Source organism: Syngnathus floridae, chromosome 12, assembly GCF_059516105.1.
Source record: "Syngnathus floridae isolate MCC-2025c chromosome 12, RoL_Sflo_1.0, whole genome shotgun sequence".
NCBI lineage: Eukaryota > Metazoa > Chordata > Actinopteri > Syngnathiformes > Syngnathidae > Syngnathus > Syngnathus floridae.
The window spans coordinates 3,115,785-3,133,670 of NC_142424.1; the positions used below are offsets into that span (position 1 = coordinate 3,115,785).

Genomic DNA, 17,886 nt, shown 5'->3' on the forward strand with positions numbered 1-17,886 from the left:
GTTGCGCTCACACGGGTCCACCTTTCAATCCATCCGCCACACCCCCCGCTCTCTCTCTCTTTTTGTCTGTCTCACTTTGTGTCTCCCTCTCTGTGTCAAGAGTCATTTCAGTCCTCCACCGGGTTGCCGGTTGAGGAGGATCCTGCAGGAGTATGAGAGCATCCCACCAAAACTGGATCGGAGGAAGGGAGGCAAAGTGCCTGACTCGGGTGAGTTACTGACCGGACGTTCTTTAAGTGGATCTGGGGTCTTAATTAATTGATCATTTCTAAACCAATCATGAAGTTATGTAGAACTCCTGTTTAGTCTGTCAATTTCAACAATTCTGCAGGTGCTCTGTCCACTCTTGTATTATTGCTGGGTTTTTTTTAAATACAAATCATGCATGACCTTTAAAATGTATGCGCGCAGAGGTGTTGTTGGTGTTATTGGCTTTTTCCGTTCAAAACAAACGTAGAGGGAAGATGCAGGTGAATCAGGCAGACAGGTGTGTCCGATATTTGTCATGCAGGTACTAGATAGCTCCCGAGAAAGCAAAGTGCAATGGTGCACATGAGCGGAGATTAATGCGCTCCAAGTAGAGGACTCTCTAACCTTTTTTTTTTTTTAAACTTCTGTTATGGACTTAATTGATGTTTGGATGGCTAACCATGAGCGCAAAAGGAATTTTTGAAACGTGTTTGCTGGAGACAATCCAGATATTCCCCAATGATTTTTTCTTATGTGTAGAAATTTCTTTTTTTGTGTGTTGTTTGCAAACCGCTCATGGGATGCTGGAATTGCACAAGCTTGTGGTGATAAAAGTAAAAAGTAATATATTAATAAATTATCAAATGTTCAAGGAAGGTCCCATAAAGATACGTCATAAGGAAGCATGAGGTAGTAGAGATTTAAATGATGTCCTATTAGTTCAGATATTAAATATCATCTGATGCTACCAGTAGTGTCGGCACTAGGGAGAAACCCACTTAGTGTCTATTAAGGTAATTTGGGTCCCATCTGCAGCTCCTTGACCTGCTTATTCATTATCATGACATCGCCCTACCTGTCGTTGTCCACAACTACATAAGCATTAAATAGCCACAGACATTAGTGTAATGTCATTTAAATCCCTGACCTGGTTCTAAGGGTGAAAGGTAAGATTTCAACCAAGCTCTTAAAATAAAATCTTGTCTGCTGCCTTTAAAAGTTATTTTTTTATATTTAAAGTTGATTGTTTGGGAAATGGTTTATGGTCATTTTTAAATAAAAAAATAATAAATTATTTGAATTCAAAATGTATTTCTCAAATAGATTTTTGTTATTTTTATCTGTCCATGTGGAAATGCAGCTACAGTTGTAAAACAAACTACAATCATTTGAGAAAACGAGTACACAATTTTGTACAGTCTGTACTTTTCAGTCTGTGTACACATGCTAAATTTGTTTATTTTACAACTGCTCAGAGGACTTTCTAGGTGTGTCTTATCTAATTCCTCTCATCACCTCAGGCTGAGGCAAGTTATTGTTGCATATAAATGACCAAACAAAGTGAGGTTCATTTAATTAATTAAACAATATCTGCCATGACAAAACCTAAGTGGCTTCATGAATATGCACATTTGGGACAACTTGATTGTGATGGGATAATGAAGCTTCGAAATTGCTTCGTGAACCAGTTGGATTTTGTTGGCGCCTCTAGATGGCAAAATTGAAAATAAATGTGGATCCCCAAATGCGTTTGGAGCTCAGAGTGCTCAGCAAATAAGAACAAATGGCGGAAAAGAGCTATTGGATGTCATTTTTCCCTTTTTTCGCCCGACATTGCCTCTGCATTACGTAAGTAGTCAAACAAATCCATTTGCACGGGAAATTATATCTTTGTTCACATTTTTACCTTATCAAAAATCGTGTTTGTACTGTGGATATTAATAGAACTCATGAGAGATTGGATTATTTTGAATTCAATAAATCACTGTCTGCTAAGAATTGCGTTGCTTTCTGGCTAATACTTTTCTCGCCAAGCTATCGTTAAGGCCACTGTGTGAATATTCCACCTGTGTCAGCGGCTGATGGCAAACCCTCCCAGCTGTCTAAAATCGGCACAGCAGCACTATCAAACTGAGAGGAACAAAACCGTAATTAATGGATCACATTTTGACTGGTTTAATTTTAGCAGATGCCAAGATTAGCTTAGAGATTTATAACCTAGGGAACATTCACTGAATTGCATTTCAGAAAATCCTGTCCCTCCAGAGAACGCAACAGGGAGGGGAGGGGCTGGGTGGAGGAGTGGGTGGGGGGTGATTACTGATATTTTTCTATATGACAGCTGCCAAATATGGTCTTTAGGCAGGCTAAAGTGTTTCCAAATGCCGCCTGCTTATTCAGCTGCTTGTTATACGGGCATTAACTGTCCTGTTTGCGCATCACACGCCACATCTACGAGCTTATGTGGGCTCACGTATACACGGCCGTTTTTTTTTTTTATTTGAAATTTATTTTCCCAGCTACTCGCAGACTTTTGTGTCCATTAATGAACATATTCCCCGTAGATACTCCATGGAATGTAATATCGGTCCTAAGCAATACAGTTGTCCACTGAGGATTGGACATTAAAGCTACTTAATGTCTAGGGGTTTCTTTCCCTCATGTTATTCCAAACAAACCACATTTTGGTATTTTGTTAACACACATGCGGGGCTCAAGCTTAAAGCTGAAGCATCTTGATGTTTCTCTCGTTTACCGCGTTGGGAATTTTGCTGGGCAGCTGTGTTTTTTTTTTTTGGACAATTTGGTGACTGAAAGTAGGCTTGACCTTAGACCAGCTCAGAGTAGGTCAAAATTGTGGCGCCGGTGGATTTGACTGAGGTGCCTGAAGGCATTGGGTTCTATGTAACACAAATAGTCCCCTTAAAGGATGATAATTAATGTAATGAATTAAATTAGACTTAAATATTTGAATAGGCCCCAGGCTATGTTTTACAAGAAATGTCTGGTCCCAATGTAAAATAAATGTTAATAACCAGCATTCTGACTCACGTTCCCACACTTTGCAGCATACACATTATCACATCCATTAATGTGCCTTTTCCATTTATATCTATCCTAGCATTATTTTGTCTTCCTCGCAAACATTTAAGATGACGAGGGATATAACGTTGAGCACGATACCTCACAGTCTCCTTGGAAACCGGATCAGAATCTTCTCCAAAATGCATCTGGTCAAAGATGATCATGTGAGCTGTGATGTTTGAGTTGGATGTTCCAAATGTTTCACTGTACACAAGTCATGGGATGTTGTTCGGAACGTGACTGTACCATGTGACCATTATGTGTAGAGCACAAAAAAAGAAAAAGAAAACACGTTTCTCTTGATGGGAATCAAATAGGCTTTGAATTATAACCCCAAGCCACTTCTCGCTCACAAATAAAAATGAGTCACATGTCGCCAAACTCTCTAGCACGGTGCAATTATATCGTTGCACTGCAACGGCTCAATTTTTAATTTCCACATTTTCATTGATGTGAAAACCGATTAGCTTTTTCTAATGGCTTTGCAGGAGGTACATGAGCTGATCGAGTGTTTTTTTTTTTTTTTTTTTGCTCCAATGGTGTATTTTCTGTCAATGGGAAAGATGAAGAGAGTCTACAGAAGCGAGCATACTGTTTTTCCTTGTGCTGATTCTACCCAACCTGCAGCTGCATAATGACAAAATTGTAATTTGTTGCATCGACGGGGGTTCAATTTTGCCCTGAATAATGCAACGGCTGAACGGCGCCACCTTGAATCGAAGGTGCGGCGTTCAGGAAAGTAATGGAGTTCAACATGGGCTGAAAGGAAGGAAAAAAATCTCTCACTCCTCTCCTCACCTCGGTTTTGTGTCAGTAACACACACACACACACAAATGGCGAGCTGTGAAGAGACACCTCCCTCTCTGAACATCCCACGAGAAATCTCACTTTCTTCTTGTCATCCTCTCACCATCCCATATTTTCTGACATGTTTGTTCTTTGACGCCTGATGTGTGTGTAATTAAAAGGCAGCGATACAATGACTGCGTAAAAGAGCCCGATGATTCCTGACCAAGAGTAGGGGTACCGAAGGGCCGACCGATTAATCGTTTTGTCGATTTCCCAAAGTTGGTTGATTATTCTTTTAGGCTGATATTGAATTTCTCTTTGTTTTGTTTGTCCAGCTTTTGTTTACGGTGCATTGCTAAGATTTTAAACTAATGCATTAATTAATTAATTTGATTTTAGTTAAATAATTTAATGCTTTTGGTTACTTATTTACTAACTTTTTTGTCCTGAATTTTTTTATTTTATTTTAGTTGAATAATGTTTTTATTTACTTATTTACTAACTTGTTTTTTTGTCCTTAAAATTCTCTCGGTTTAAAATTTAAAAAATGAAAAAGTGCAAAGTATTGTTAAAGTCAAATGTTTTGTTTTCAATTATTTGTTGGAAGTGACGAAAAAATTAATTAATATATTCGGTATGTGTTTTCAGAATTAATCAGCCGATTAATCGGTTTTCAAATATCGGCGATGACATCGGCCAAAAAACAAAATCCAAATTGATCGAGCCCAACTGTACCAATTTACACCTGGGCCAAGTTCTAATGGTAAACCCCGTCTGTCTCAAGTAGAGCAAGATAGTAATACGACAATAGAGTAAATGTTTTATCTGCAGGAAGTAAGGATCACCGTCTGTCACTTTGAGGGCTTCATGTTGACACGTGAGGGTGATAACACCTCACAAAGATCGTAAAAAAATGACACAGACAAAGTCATAATAGGTGTTTAAATGCGATAAGGCAGATGAACAAACACTCTGCATGAACTACCAGCACAAAGCCAAAACTCCTGCTTGTAACTCGTGACACAAAGGGGGACATGAAAATCTCTAAATGACTTTATTGAGGTTACGCATGTGAGTGATCTGCCCTGTGCTTCCGAGCAGTTCACGTTTTATCGTACTTCCTCATTCTCTCTCAGGGGGTGTAACGTATTTTGTCAACAGAAGACATCAGAGGAGGGAACACCGACGCGAAACCTCTCTGTTGGTTTACTAGACTGAAACGAGACTATTTTTGTAGATTGGATCTCGCTTCAAAATCTGTTCCTTTTCTTTTGTTGCTGTAAATCTGAAATAACATTTCCCACATATATTTAATGTGGAATATTTCTAAATTCTTCCTTTTAAATGATTTTTTATAGATATTAAAATGTTTTGACAGGTCAGCAGGATGGGGTGAAGAGCACTCTCCTCAGCTGACCTCGAGGCAGATGACCCGTGATGGCCACAGTATCACCTCCACTGTAAGTGCACCATTGAAAAAATGTAATATATAAAAAAATACCGCGACCCGACCCCGGATAAGCGGAAGAAGATGGATGGATGGATGGATAAAAAAAAAAATGTAATTTAAACTCACTTTTTTTTTTTACAGTTTGAAGGACGGTGTGATAAATACAGAACATCAAAGTCCTAAAGAGGAGCAGCAGGAGTTCCTGAGGTCACTGGAAAACATCCTGCTCACCATTGTGCTGTCCATCATAATCATCATGACGGTTTTTGGCAACCTGTTGGTCATGGTGGCGCTCTGCAAGGATCGCCATTTGCGGTGAGACTTTTCAAAATAAAATTAAAAAAAAAACGGATTTAACTTTGATTTCTCCTCCTTCCAGGAAGAAAAAGACCAACTACTTCATCGTGTCGCTGGCCTTTGCTGACCTATTGGTGGCGTTGGTGGTGATGCCCTTTGCGGCCATCGAGCTGACCACCGGCGTGTGGAAATACGGCGAGATTTTCTGCCTCGTACGCACGTCGCTGGACGTCCTCTTGACCACCGCTTCCATCTTGCATCTGTGCTGCATTGCACTGGACAGGTCTTGATGGTTTTTTTGTGTCAACAAAAGGAAAACGAGGTCATCTGACATTTGCCGTGTGTTTCAGGTATTACGCTATTTGCTGCCAGCCTCTTGTGTACCGACACAAGATGACCCCTCTGCGAGTAGCGGTGATGCTCGGCGGCTGCTGGCTCATCCCCACGTTCATTTCCTTCCTACCTATCATGCAAAGCTGGAACGCCATTGGCATCGAGGATATAGTAAGTCCTCACTCACTTGGCACGCTTTGCTTCAGACGAGGTAATCAACTCTCGGGGAAAAAAAAAAAATCCCAATCCAAGGTCAAGTTAATATATAGCAAGCGAGAGTCGGTATATCCTCCTTAAAGAGCAAGATGTTCTTTCGGCGAGGGCAAAAGGAACATAAAACTCGGCAGCCTCATATTGTGTCTTTCTAATAACATTTTCAATCCCTCCAACAATGACACGGTAATGCAGTGATCACAAAACAATTTTGTCCTCAGCGGAGGCTGACTGGCTGCGAGCAATGACAGCACTTGAGCGGACTTTTTTTTTTTTTCCTGCTGGTCCGCCCGTGTTTTTTTTTTTTTTTTTTTTTTGCGGCCAGGTTATTTCAGAGCTAGCTTGAAATGAGCTGCGCAAATCCCCGGGGGGGAGGGCAGAGATGGACTTATTCATTCAGCCACGTTTAATGAAATACACATCTCTGCTTTTTTTTCCCTCTAAGCCACGGGCTGCTCCCGAACGACATACGTGTCAGGAGCGCTGGGGAGAATTAGGTCAGCCATATAATGGGGAGGGAAATTCACTTCAATTGTGTGCAATTTTAGCTAAAAAGGATTTAATCAGCTGCTGGTGTTCTATGCGAGGTGACAACGATTTAGGTATCAGGATTCATCTACTGCAATAATGATATAAATTGCATGGCATGAGGAGGTCCGGTTCAATGATACATCCCGAGCAAAGTCTCGCCACACGCTGAGATTTATGGGTGGCAAAATTTACTTTTTTGGCTTGAGCGCACTTGCAGAATGTAAAAAGATGTGCAGACGTTTCACCTTTGCTTTCCGGGGACACGGTGTACCTCGGTGAGCCGACATCGATCATAACAAACCTTTTATGGGTAAGATGCCGGTTTGCAAAGGGGCGGAAAATTCCAGTTAATTTCCACGAATATTCCAGAAACATCCAATGTGCAGTTTAGATGCGTGGTGGGGTGTTCAACCAGACCTTCCCGGAGCTCACAATCTGTCAGCATTTCATTCTCACCTTTCTTCCAGATAGAAGAGAGGCGGACCCCGCCAGGTGGCTCCAACGACACAAGCTGCGTCTTTCTAGTCAACCGTCCGTACGCTCTCATCTGCTCCACGGTGGCCTTCTACGTGCCTCTGGCCCTCATGGTCCTCGCCTACCAACGCATCTACGTGACCGCCATGAGCCACGTGCGGCAGATCGAGACCCTTCAACGCGCCGGATCCGCCCCGACCGCCGGGACGCCCGCCCCCGTCGTCACGGCGAGGTCATCCACGTGCTCGGACCCGGCGGACCATTACCACCTCAGACCGGCCGAGGGAGCCTTCTTACCGGAGTCGGCTCCCGTAGCCAACAGCCGCATGCGTGTCGAGACAAAGGCGGCAAAGACCCTGGCGGTTATTATGGGCTGCTTTTGCCTGTGCTGGGCGCCGTTCTTCATCACCAACGTGGTGGACCCCTTCATTCACTACTCTGTCCCCTGGCAGTTGTGGACGGCATGGTTATGGCTGGGCTATATTAACTCCGGCCTCAATCCTTTCCTGTACGCCTTCCTGAACCGAGCTTTTCGGAGGGCCTTCCTAGTAATTCTTTGTTGCGGAGATGAACGCTTCGCAAGGCAGGGGAGCTTCTCCTGCGGACCTACACACAGAGTCTGCTCGCCCACATCCGTCAATGGGACGTCAATGGCGCTAAGGTAAAGAAACCACTTTTCCATATTTTTAGGATTACCGTATTTTCCGCACTATAAGGGGCACCTAAAAACCTCCAATTTTCTCAAAAGTTGACAGTGCGCCTTATAATCCAGTGCGCCTTATAGTGCGGAAAATACGGTATATATCGAGATATACACAAGAGTCTGTTAACCTACAAAGACGTATTGGGACACTAAAAATGCCAAAACATGAATACGTAATATGTGCTAAACACTAACAAAACATTTGTTTATGTCTTAAAATAAACATGAAGTCAGTGCGCAGCTCACCACATACAAAGACCACACACAAATCCGAACAGTAACATTAGCTCCGTCGCTAACGTAGCATGAGAGGTGTCCATCTATTTTAGTTACTAAAGTTGGGTCGCCATGGCAACAATAGAGATGCTATTTGCCTCTTTTTACGAGCCGCCTTCAAAATAATTATAAAGCATTTTCTATTATAAGATGTGATTTATAGAATATTTCAGCCTTTGGACAAGAGGAGAGGATAAATGACATTTTTCATCATAATAATGAACACTGCTCCTTTTCAGCACAGGATTTTTGTGAATGTTTGTGGCGATGACTCAGTTGACAGCTGTGTTTGCGTTCCCTACTTCAAGTGGAGAGGATGATGGAGGAGGCGAGCCGCTCGCGTCTGGATTGTTTAACTTGAGCACAGACACTCGACCGATGCGCATGAGACAAAAGGCGCTTGCATGTGCGTTCTTGCCAAGGAATTACGCTCATACGAAACATATATGAGCTGAAATCTGGGATTTGAATGATTTGGGTTTGATTATTCTGAACCCGTGCACAAATCACAACTTCGTTTTAATGGGATAGGTGCACGTTATGTCACCTACTGCCTTTTTAGGCCAGGTTCTACTTTGTTACTGACATCTCCAACTAGCCAAAGAATTACAGCACACTTAATAACCACGTCACATGCCATTTTTAGTGGCTGATCTATGTGGTGCAATTGCAGAGTGCAGTTTTCGTTACCAGGACGACAGGTGGCAGAGCTACTGTAGGTCATTGCGATGAAGCCAGCCTCCTCAGTCTTGCCAACATAGCTTGAAGTTGTTTGAGTTTGTTGCTAAATTTAGGAGGACTTGTTCACCCCTTCGCGTTCAGACTGAAAAAGAACTCCAGCGTATCTGCGATATTCAGTCATTTAGCAGTCATATGCATCCTCACGTGGGGGGGATTTTAAAAACTAAATTTAAACTTCCAATACTCCTATAAGAAAGGGGCACAGTATGGGATTGGAAAAAAAATATATATATGTAATTATTTTTAATTATCTGAATGATCCTTACAGAACTTCCTATTTCATAAATGGATGCTAATTGTGTTAATTGTATTTAAGGAGGCCATATCCGTTGACTGTGTAGTTAATGATAAATAAATGTAAGATGACTTCCCCTAATGACTTTAAATGTAGCACATTTGCTTCCTACATCGTAGAAACCCAGTTAAATCTACCCTTGGGTGCTGTGTGTTATTTCTGGGATTCTGTTAGCGTCCTCCGCTGAAAAAAAGTCTGAGGTCAAACTCCACGATAAGCAACTAGAATGATAGGCGTGCTATTAAAAGCTAATTGGAAGTTTAAATATGTATTGGTAAGGCGAAAAAAAAAATGAAGCAGCCTCTCCTGTGTGTGTCACATTTGTGCTTGGAAACATAACAAACTCAGTCTTCCTGTGACACTAAATCTGCTGGCTTCTCTCCTGAATTTACCTTTAGCCTCGGAGTGATATCATCGGCTACGTGCATGGGCTTCCTGTCTGCTGTTTAGTGGAGACGCTGTAGAATCCGATTCAGATTGGAAACAGATCTCATTGCAATAAAAAAGACAGGATACTGCCATTTGTCCTTAAAATGCATCTCGTAAAAAATAAAAAAAGGCCTATAAAATTTCACCGTTGTTGCTATTATTAACCGTGTTGATTCAAACGCTTACCATTTGGTATTAAGACTAACAATGTGGCTTAAAAAAGAAACAATGTCATTTTTTTTACCGTAAATCGACTCTCACTCGCCTGCACGTGTGTGGTTTGCCCCTATGTGTCTCGAGAAATTACAATCTGAAGTCATTGGCTACCAATGACGGCTATAGACCTCAAAGATCCATTTTAACCGGGCTAGCGGGGATGAAGTTAATTAATGGACTTGTAATCCTCAGTCAGTACAGCTCGTGTGATATGACGACGGCACGTTTGACGACATCTCGCCATCGCCTCAAAAAAAAAATCTCCACACCATTTCTGTGCCATTTATCCAAAGTTGAGTCATTGCGAAACGGCTTACCCTCTCATATTTTCTCAGCAGTCGCTTGGATGAAACACACAGGTCGCTTTTGTATAAACGTTGCAGTCGCTGATTTATTATGAGACATGTAGAATTTATTGTTGTTTGATTGAAACCAAAATCTTGTCACTGATCCACTGTAAATCTCAGTCCCTCCGCTCCCTCTTGCTCGGATTTCGTCATCCTTTTCTCCTTCTGTTGAAATATTCTGAAAACGTTGAGCCTATAATTAGTTGGAATTTAAAACAAATAAATATGTAGCTTGGATTTCTTTGTTTTTGATGCAGTGATATCATGGAAAGAAATATTTCTGCAAGTGTAGTTTGGAGTGGTTATCAAATTAGTCATGCCAAAATGCCCTGTTGTTTGTACAGTATTAGAATTGTGATGAGTCAGCAAAATATTATGAACCTCTATAAAAGCGTCGAATCCCCCTCCTCATAAGCTTAACATTTCCCACCAAATATAACCGAGCTGAGCACTTTCAATATATTCAGAATGAACTTAGTCATCCCTCTCAAGTCTCATGATTAATTGGATCTAAGCTCCATCCTCCACGAACGCAGCCTCTGGACATTCGCCTCAGCTGACCGATGGCCCGAGAGATACGCCGCTGAAAACAACACGGAGCGCAAAAATAAATCCCAACTTGATTTCATCCTGTTGAAACTCTTTTCGTTGCATCACATCGCTTGCCAGGCTCCTGACGGGGGGGGTGGGGGCGGCCTCAGAGGGTTTGCGCTATCTCACTTTCCCATCGTTTGGAGAAGCGGCTGGAATTACCCACGCCGCTACCCTGCTCGTCTCTCGGAAGATAATCTCATTAAGAACACAAGAGGGATGAGCGGCGGGGAAAAAAATGTGCGACCAATTTTAATTCATAGTATTTGAAGTCAACAGTTTGTAAGTCACTTTGGGATTTCATGATTGGCCGACCCCTGTTGACCTGCTCAATTATCCCTTAACTAATCACAATTTAATTTAGACCTCCAAAAAAATCACTGTAATTCAGTCAAGCCGAATTTTATAGTTTATCTCAAATGATATTTATGGTTTAGTTGATTTTGTATCACATTGGGTTTTTTTTATTTGTTTTTTTTTCCCATTCCATAGGACCTAAAATAGAACTTAGTGGTAGCTCCGGCTGCTGGTGTTGATACAGCGACGGAAGTGCATAGCTTTATTGTGAACAATGAAGCACTAATCTCCCTTTGCACACTTGTAATTCCGTCTTCACAGTAAAAGCTAATGAAAGCATTTATTTCGTTGAGACTGCCAAGTGTTAAAAAGCACAGTGCATGAAAGTTAACGCTGTCAGTGTCATAGTGTGTATGTGCCAGTGTGTGCAAGAGTTCCTTGTTTTACCGACTCATCCCCCCGGATCCCAAAATGTTTTATCCTCCACGCCTAAATGATGATTACTGGATTGAAACGGAAGAATGAAAAAGCTCCATTAATCATAAAAGTTCATAGGATTGTGCTTCAGAGGATTTTATTCCATATTTGCAGTTAAGTGGTGATCTTGTTGTAGCTGCAGGTGAATTTTCTCTTTGGACCTTGGAGATGAATTTGAGACTTTGGCAGGATCATGTGGTTAGTTTTATTTCTTAGCATTCCTGTTATTTATTTTTGCCCAAATCCGTAAAGCGATGGCAAAATGATTTCGTTGGATTTGAGTGTGTTTGTTTTGAAGGCTACTAAATATTGTGTTAGTGCTTCAGTGGCCTCTCTTTCCTTGTATGCCAAACATGAGTTTGACTCTGTGTGTTCTAGTGCCTTTTTCAAATGTTTGGGTTTATTCCAGCCAACGTCCTTCCATTTTCCATAGCACTTGTCCTCATGTGCTTGTGGGTGGGGACATGTTTTGAGTATCAAACATCAAAAACATGATTTGCAGTTGAATTGAGTTATCCTATTTCAGGGATTGAAGCAAAAAAAAAAACTTTGTGGCCGAAACATGCTCGGACCGCAGCGGACCGGACTATGCTAGATGAAATTAAAGTTCAGCAGAAGCTATAATTGGAGTCACGTCTCATCCCGAATGTGATTAGCAGGTGTCACACTTCCTTTATTACTCGCCTGGGTAGCAAGTTCTGGTTGTTTACTCACAAGAAGGCATTGACGCTGCACTTTTTGCCTGCGGCGTTTTTATGTTAGCATAGCATTCGGCCTTGACGGATTTATTTTCTCCAAAACAGAATAATATGTCCCAATAAAACTGTTGATTGTCCACCACACCCGCTATTCCTCCCCCGGTTGGGAGCCGTCGGAAACGGTGTGCGAGGAGGCAGAAGAGGGGCAAGCGCGGAGGCGTCCGGGCCAGGCTGGCGGCCAACCCAGCGCGCCCGGCGGTACCCTCCATTCTCCAGGCTGTTAGGGCCCTGAACTTGCTACCCCCTTCTGCGTAGCGTGCGGCACTGTTGCGCTATTTTCTGGAATGTCTGCTGTACGCGCACTTGCTCCTTTTTTTTTTTGCTCCTCTTATTTATTTATTTGTTATTTATTCATTATTTATTCAGCACGCTTTTGTTATACTTGTTTACTTGTCTGTTGTGGGCCATGTCTTGTCACCGTGGGATAGGGGGGAACGAAATTTCGGTTTCTTTGTGTGTCTTTGGCATGTGGAGAAATTGACAATAAAGCTGACTTTGACTTTGATATGACTAAATATATAATATAATATAATATAATATAGTATAATTTAATATAATATGATATAATTTCATATAATTTAATATAATATAATATAATATTCGCTCGCACTGGTCACATTGCAATGATTGAGCTACTTCATTGAGAGTTCCTACTTGAAAAGAAGCAAACACGACACATAGGGGACTTGTGTCCCCGAAACCTAGAAAAGTCGAAGCATGCACAAAGTTCACACACACATGCACACACAGTCAAGGTTTTTTTTTTACCCTGTTTGCATTATTTTTGTTTATGTTTATCAACACCACTTGGCCAGTGAATATTTTACTAAGATTATTTGGCCAGGAAGGTTTACCTGAATAGTATTATCATGTTGACACTTTTTAAACAAGTTTATTTTACACTCTTGAGTTTTTGGGTCCACTGGATGTTATGCTCATTTGGAACACCGGTGATATTGCAAAAGAAATTGATTCTATTTTTTACGTTGGACCTCAATGCTTGATTCGCATTCCCGTTGAGACTGTTTGCATTTGAATACAAAATCACAGCCTGAGACATCTGCACACCCACATGCTATAACGGCCAAGATTTTTTTTTTCTTCTTCTCAGACCAGTGGTCCATTTCTAATAAGGTTGACCTACTTCTACCAAACAGTCCACAACAATGTACTATGAAATGCAGTTTATATTATTAAAATATATTCGATTAAAATTACGGGATTTGAACTTTCTGGTTAACGTTCCGATGGGAAAATTGCCTTTATCGTCCATGCTGATCAGTACTACAACTTTCTCACTTCTGCATCTCCAAAAGCCAAGAAGATAAGAGTGAAATTTGATTATTTAATGTCCTTGAAGGATATTAGAATCAAATGAAAGGAACACACGCACGTCTCGTATATCCTGTGTTTGTCTCTCTTGGGTCGCATGCTTTCAGTCAAACGCCTTGCAGCATTTTTAGATGTATCAAAACAATCCACTTCCAGTGGGGAGACAAATTTGCGTTCCCCTCAGTGTTGATCCAAGCGGAGAAAAAAAGCTGCCAGTATCAAGTCTCTGGATTCAAGCTAGTTAAAGTTCAAACAGAAAAGCTCAGAACTTGCTGAAAACCAAAAAGCCTTGTTTGTATTTTATCTTTGTGACATTACGATGTATTACACTGAATATTTAATATGGAACATAAACATGGACAATAATAGCCTGGAGCTAGCTATCATTAGCACGAAAGTTAGCACTAGCTTTGTCAGAATTAATATATTTCACATCCTTGTTTTCAGCATAGCACGGAACAATTCGGTGGTTCTTTGTGACCTTGGTGTTCTTCAACTTTTTTGTTTTGATGAAACCTGACAGCAAATGGAACTTTTTCTCCAACAAAAATCCCCATGGACACGCAGTCCTTAAATTGCACAAACTGATGAAAAATCCTTAAAAGTCCCGAAAAAATACGAAAATGCTCTCACATCGTTTTTTTTTTCCCCGCACCCAGACAGCAAAGGATGAGTAAAAAAACAGGTTTTGATTTAAGAGTTGGAAAAACAGCCTTCTTTAACTTCGGGAACGCTTTATGATATCTTTACTGCGACAACACGACAGTTTGAAGATGCTTGTGGAAAGAAACATCTTCACTTTATCTAGCAAAGCTACGCAGAGTGCAATGCATGTAGGCCTAAGTCAATGTTTGAAGTATGACTTTGCATTTGATGTATCTGATCCTCCAAACATCTGCCGAGGCCTTAAAGGCACAAGATGTTAATTCAGTCTAGCCAAGGATCATACCATATATGTATGTTCACTACACTGACCTGGATCTCAACTCAGCCTGAATAAATTGAAACTGATAAGGAACTGTTGAGTTTCTCCTCAAAGTGAAGTTAAATGTGATGCAATCTTGTAGCTAATGCACAGAAGTAAATCATCCAAAAGAATTGAGAGCTTATTTGCGGATAGATGGGTGGATGGACGAAAGAATGATATAGCTAGCGAGCTAGCTAGCTAACCGGATGAAAGGTTTTCAGCAGGAAAGCCTTGGCAAAATATAAAAAATAGATTTATTTGAATGTGAAAGCACACAAACTCAATATCGATGCTAATGTTCTCGTCTCCACTTTAATATTTATACTTTTTCCCCCTAAATATGTAATGTGTGTCCAGTATTTTAGCACCACCAGGGTACAGTCAGTGACATGTTTTATTCATGAGTGCTGTTCTTGTCAAATGAGCTCACAAATGAATATTTAATAGACCTAAATTCTGCGACCAACATGTGCTAAACTGCCTTTGACTCATCTGCGTGAGGTTCCATGCCTATTCCGTGCATGTTTCAAATATTCCACAAGACACTTGTTGAGATTTGTGTCAAGGAGACCTGTGATGTCACACTTTTTCCTTGTTTAACTGTAATCAAGCTTCCCATTTCCGTAAAACTCGCGAAACTAGCAGGGCGTCGTATTGTCCGACGCTAAATCCTTCCAAAGCTTCTTCTGCTGGAGGTCTCCACTTGTTGAGAGGAGGACAGAGACGGACGGGGCTTTGTTTGGACAGCAAACACACTCCTTGTACAGAAAACACCGTAAAAAAAAAAGTGGAGCCCAAGTAAAAGAACATTTATTTTTCTTTTCCCTGTTACAGCTGGCCACGCCCCCTTTTTTGTGGGATTGTGCATGAGGTCAATCCAATGAATTATTTATAGTCACCTGGATTGAAGAATGTAAACTTGTCCTCGCTATGTATGTAAGAGGCATAAAGAATACAGCATATGTACTTTTAATGATAACATTTTGTTTGTCTTCTTCAGATTGTCCTTCTTGCCAAATCGAAGCTACTGTGACAACAAAAGAACCATATTGGCCAATGAGCCCGAATCCCAGGACTCTTTGGGACCTCTATGAGGACGACTTGTCCAGTAGGAGGCCAAGTGTCCTCTGTGATGTCAACTGCTGTCGACTGATTTAACTTTACTACATCGGTCAGTGATGTCCGTCTTGCCGGGGAGATTTCATGAGGTCACGTACGGTGGACGATCTAACCCGACGACGGGAAGACTGTAAGGTGCTTCGTTGTTTTTAATCATTGTTTTTAGATGAACAGCCAAGTGTGGGTCCAATCGAATCAAAAGTCGCTGGTTCAGTCGCCATCCTTTGATGGAATAAAGCTTTTCATTGGAAGTGTTGCACTTTAAGGTGACGCTGGAAGGCAAAAGGTCATTTTCCGTTTTTATTAGTATGTTGTGAAGATATTTATGACAAGATAAGATCATGTTTATTTGTCTTTCTTTTGACGTGTTCCCAATAGACCAAGAAAAGTCACCAGCAGCAAAAGGGTCTTATGCTGCATTATAAAAGTAAGATGGAAGATGGGAGAAGTTAACCAAAAGTGACAAAGTAAAGCCTTCAATATTTATAAAATGAATATTGCTAGCACAGATTAAACTAATCGTGCTAATATGGTTGCCATAACTTGTTGAACTCCTTTTTAGACGTGCATTGTCTTATTTTGACCGCTAGAGGGCAGAAAGGCAAAATACTAAAGTTGTTGCAAATTTAAAAAAAAAAGAAAAATCTGCCTATACAAATATGATAATGTCATTGAGGTATGAATGTAAAAATATGTTTAATCTTTTGGTTGCAGTCAAACTGCATCATTACCAAAAAAATGATGTTTATTATATTTCCACGTTTACGTGTTTACTGGATACATCAAAATAACTTTAGTCAGATTTCAGGTCGAGTGAAGAGAAGAGTTGACGTCCATTCTGATCATTACACAGCCTTTTCACTTTTGTTTACATTTAATTGTTTGTGGAAAATGGGAGAATATTACTGTTAGTAATTCAGGCTAAGGCCATTTTTGTTGTCTTTCTAAGGATATAATCAGAATATTCAGTTTTGATTATTCACAGTGACTTTCATCTTCTCTATAATGTCTTTTGCCTACATGAGGGGAAACTAATAATAATATTATTGCCCATTTTGTCTGTTTTTTTTTCTATTGCGTGTGGTGGCGGTTCAAAATAAATTTATATTGAAATGAATTGACCTTTTTTGACCCACACTTACCTGACATCAAGTTCTGCACCAGTTCCCGTCTTAGTCACGACTCTTTTCGTTGAATCAACATTAGCACAAAAAAATGTGTTTTCGGATGACGGAATATGTTATTACAGCGTAGGCATGAGACATATTTTTAACGAGGTTTAACAGCGCTCCCACACAAAGGCATCGTCAAGCAGCCTATTCAATGACAGCGAACACAAAGATCAACAATCAGCGATTGGCACCGAGCCTACCATTAACTAATCAGAGGAGGAATTTATGTTGTCGGGCCTCTCAAAATGCTCTCGCTGCTGTTTCCTGTCAAAAGAAATGATTTCAACATTTGACTCCCTGTGCCAATATTTATGTTGCTAAAAGGGTATCCTCTCGACCCCGTGTGTGTGTGTGTGTATGTGAGCAATGACTCATTGCCTGTTGCTATGCATATTTCTCATAATCAGTTTTCCCCGAAAAGGGGAGGTGTCTGTGGAAAGCAATTTGTTGCAGGATTTCGATTGTTTTGTGAATAAAGTTCAAGGGATTTGCTGACTTATCTGCTTTCAAGTGGCGTTCAGAGGTCCCACTCACCATCAAAGCGGCAACACTGTGCCTGCCCTTCAACGGGTCAATTATACACTTGGGGTCTCGTAAAAATTGATTCCCTTTGAAAAATTGTGCAAGTACAACGTAGACGTAGTAGACTACACGATCGATGCTGGAGAGGTCATTGAATCGGATTGCCTTAGTTTATTTTTGTCTGGGTTTTTTTTTTTTTCGTGATGCTATGTAGATTCTTACCACCAGATGTCAGTGCAAGACAATCAAAGTTTTTTTTCTCTCTTCTGGTTTCTGACAATAAATCAATAAACAAATAAATAAATTAAATTAAATTAATAAATACATTTTCTCAAAAGTCAGAACATTTAAATTAAATTCCATATATATGAATGCCTTTTCGACCTTCCGCTTGTGATTCCCTTAACACGATGATTAAAGCGAGCCCCCACACACAAATACACACATCAGATGACAAATGTTTTTTCTTTGTGAGCATGACTTTACCTTTGTCACGGTTGAT

The 17,886-nt window shown here is 40.7% G+C and overlaps 1 protein-coding gene across 1 annotated transcript; it reads left to right on the forward strand.

The window, feature by feature from the left end:
- Positions 1–74: 74 nt before the first annotated feature.
- LOC148389501 (5-hydroxytryptamine receptor 4) lies at positions 75–17,361 on the forward strand. The gene is made up of 7 exons (XM_088392520.1): positions 75–209; positions 5,223–5,304; positions 5,436–5,609; positions 5,674–5,874; positions 5,942–6,095; positions 7,136–7,803; positions 15,572–17,361. The coding sequence occupies exons 2-7, from the start codon at positions 5,282–5,284 to the stop codon at positions 15,663–15,665; spliced, it is 1,314 nt and encodes a 437-aa protein (XP_088248646.1). The 5' UTR covers positions 75–209; positions 5,223–5,281; the 3' UTR covers positions 15,666–17,361.
- Positions 17,362–17,886: the final 525 nt, after the last annotated feature.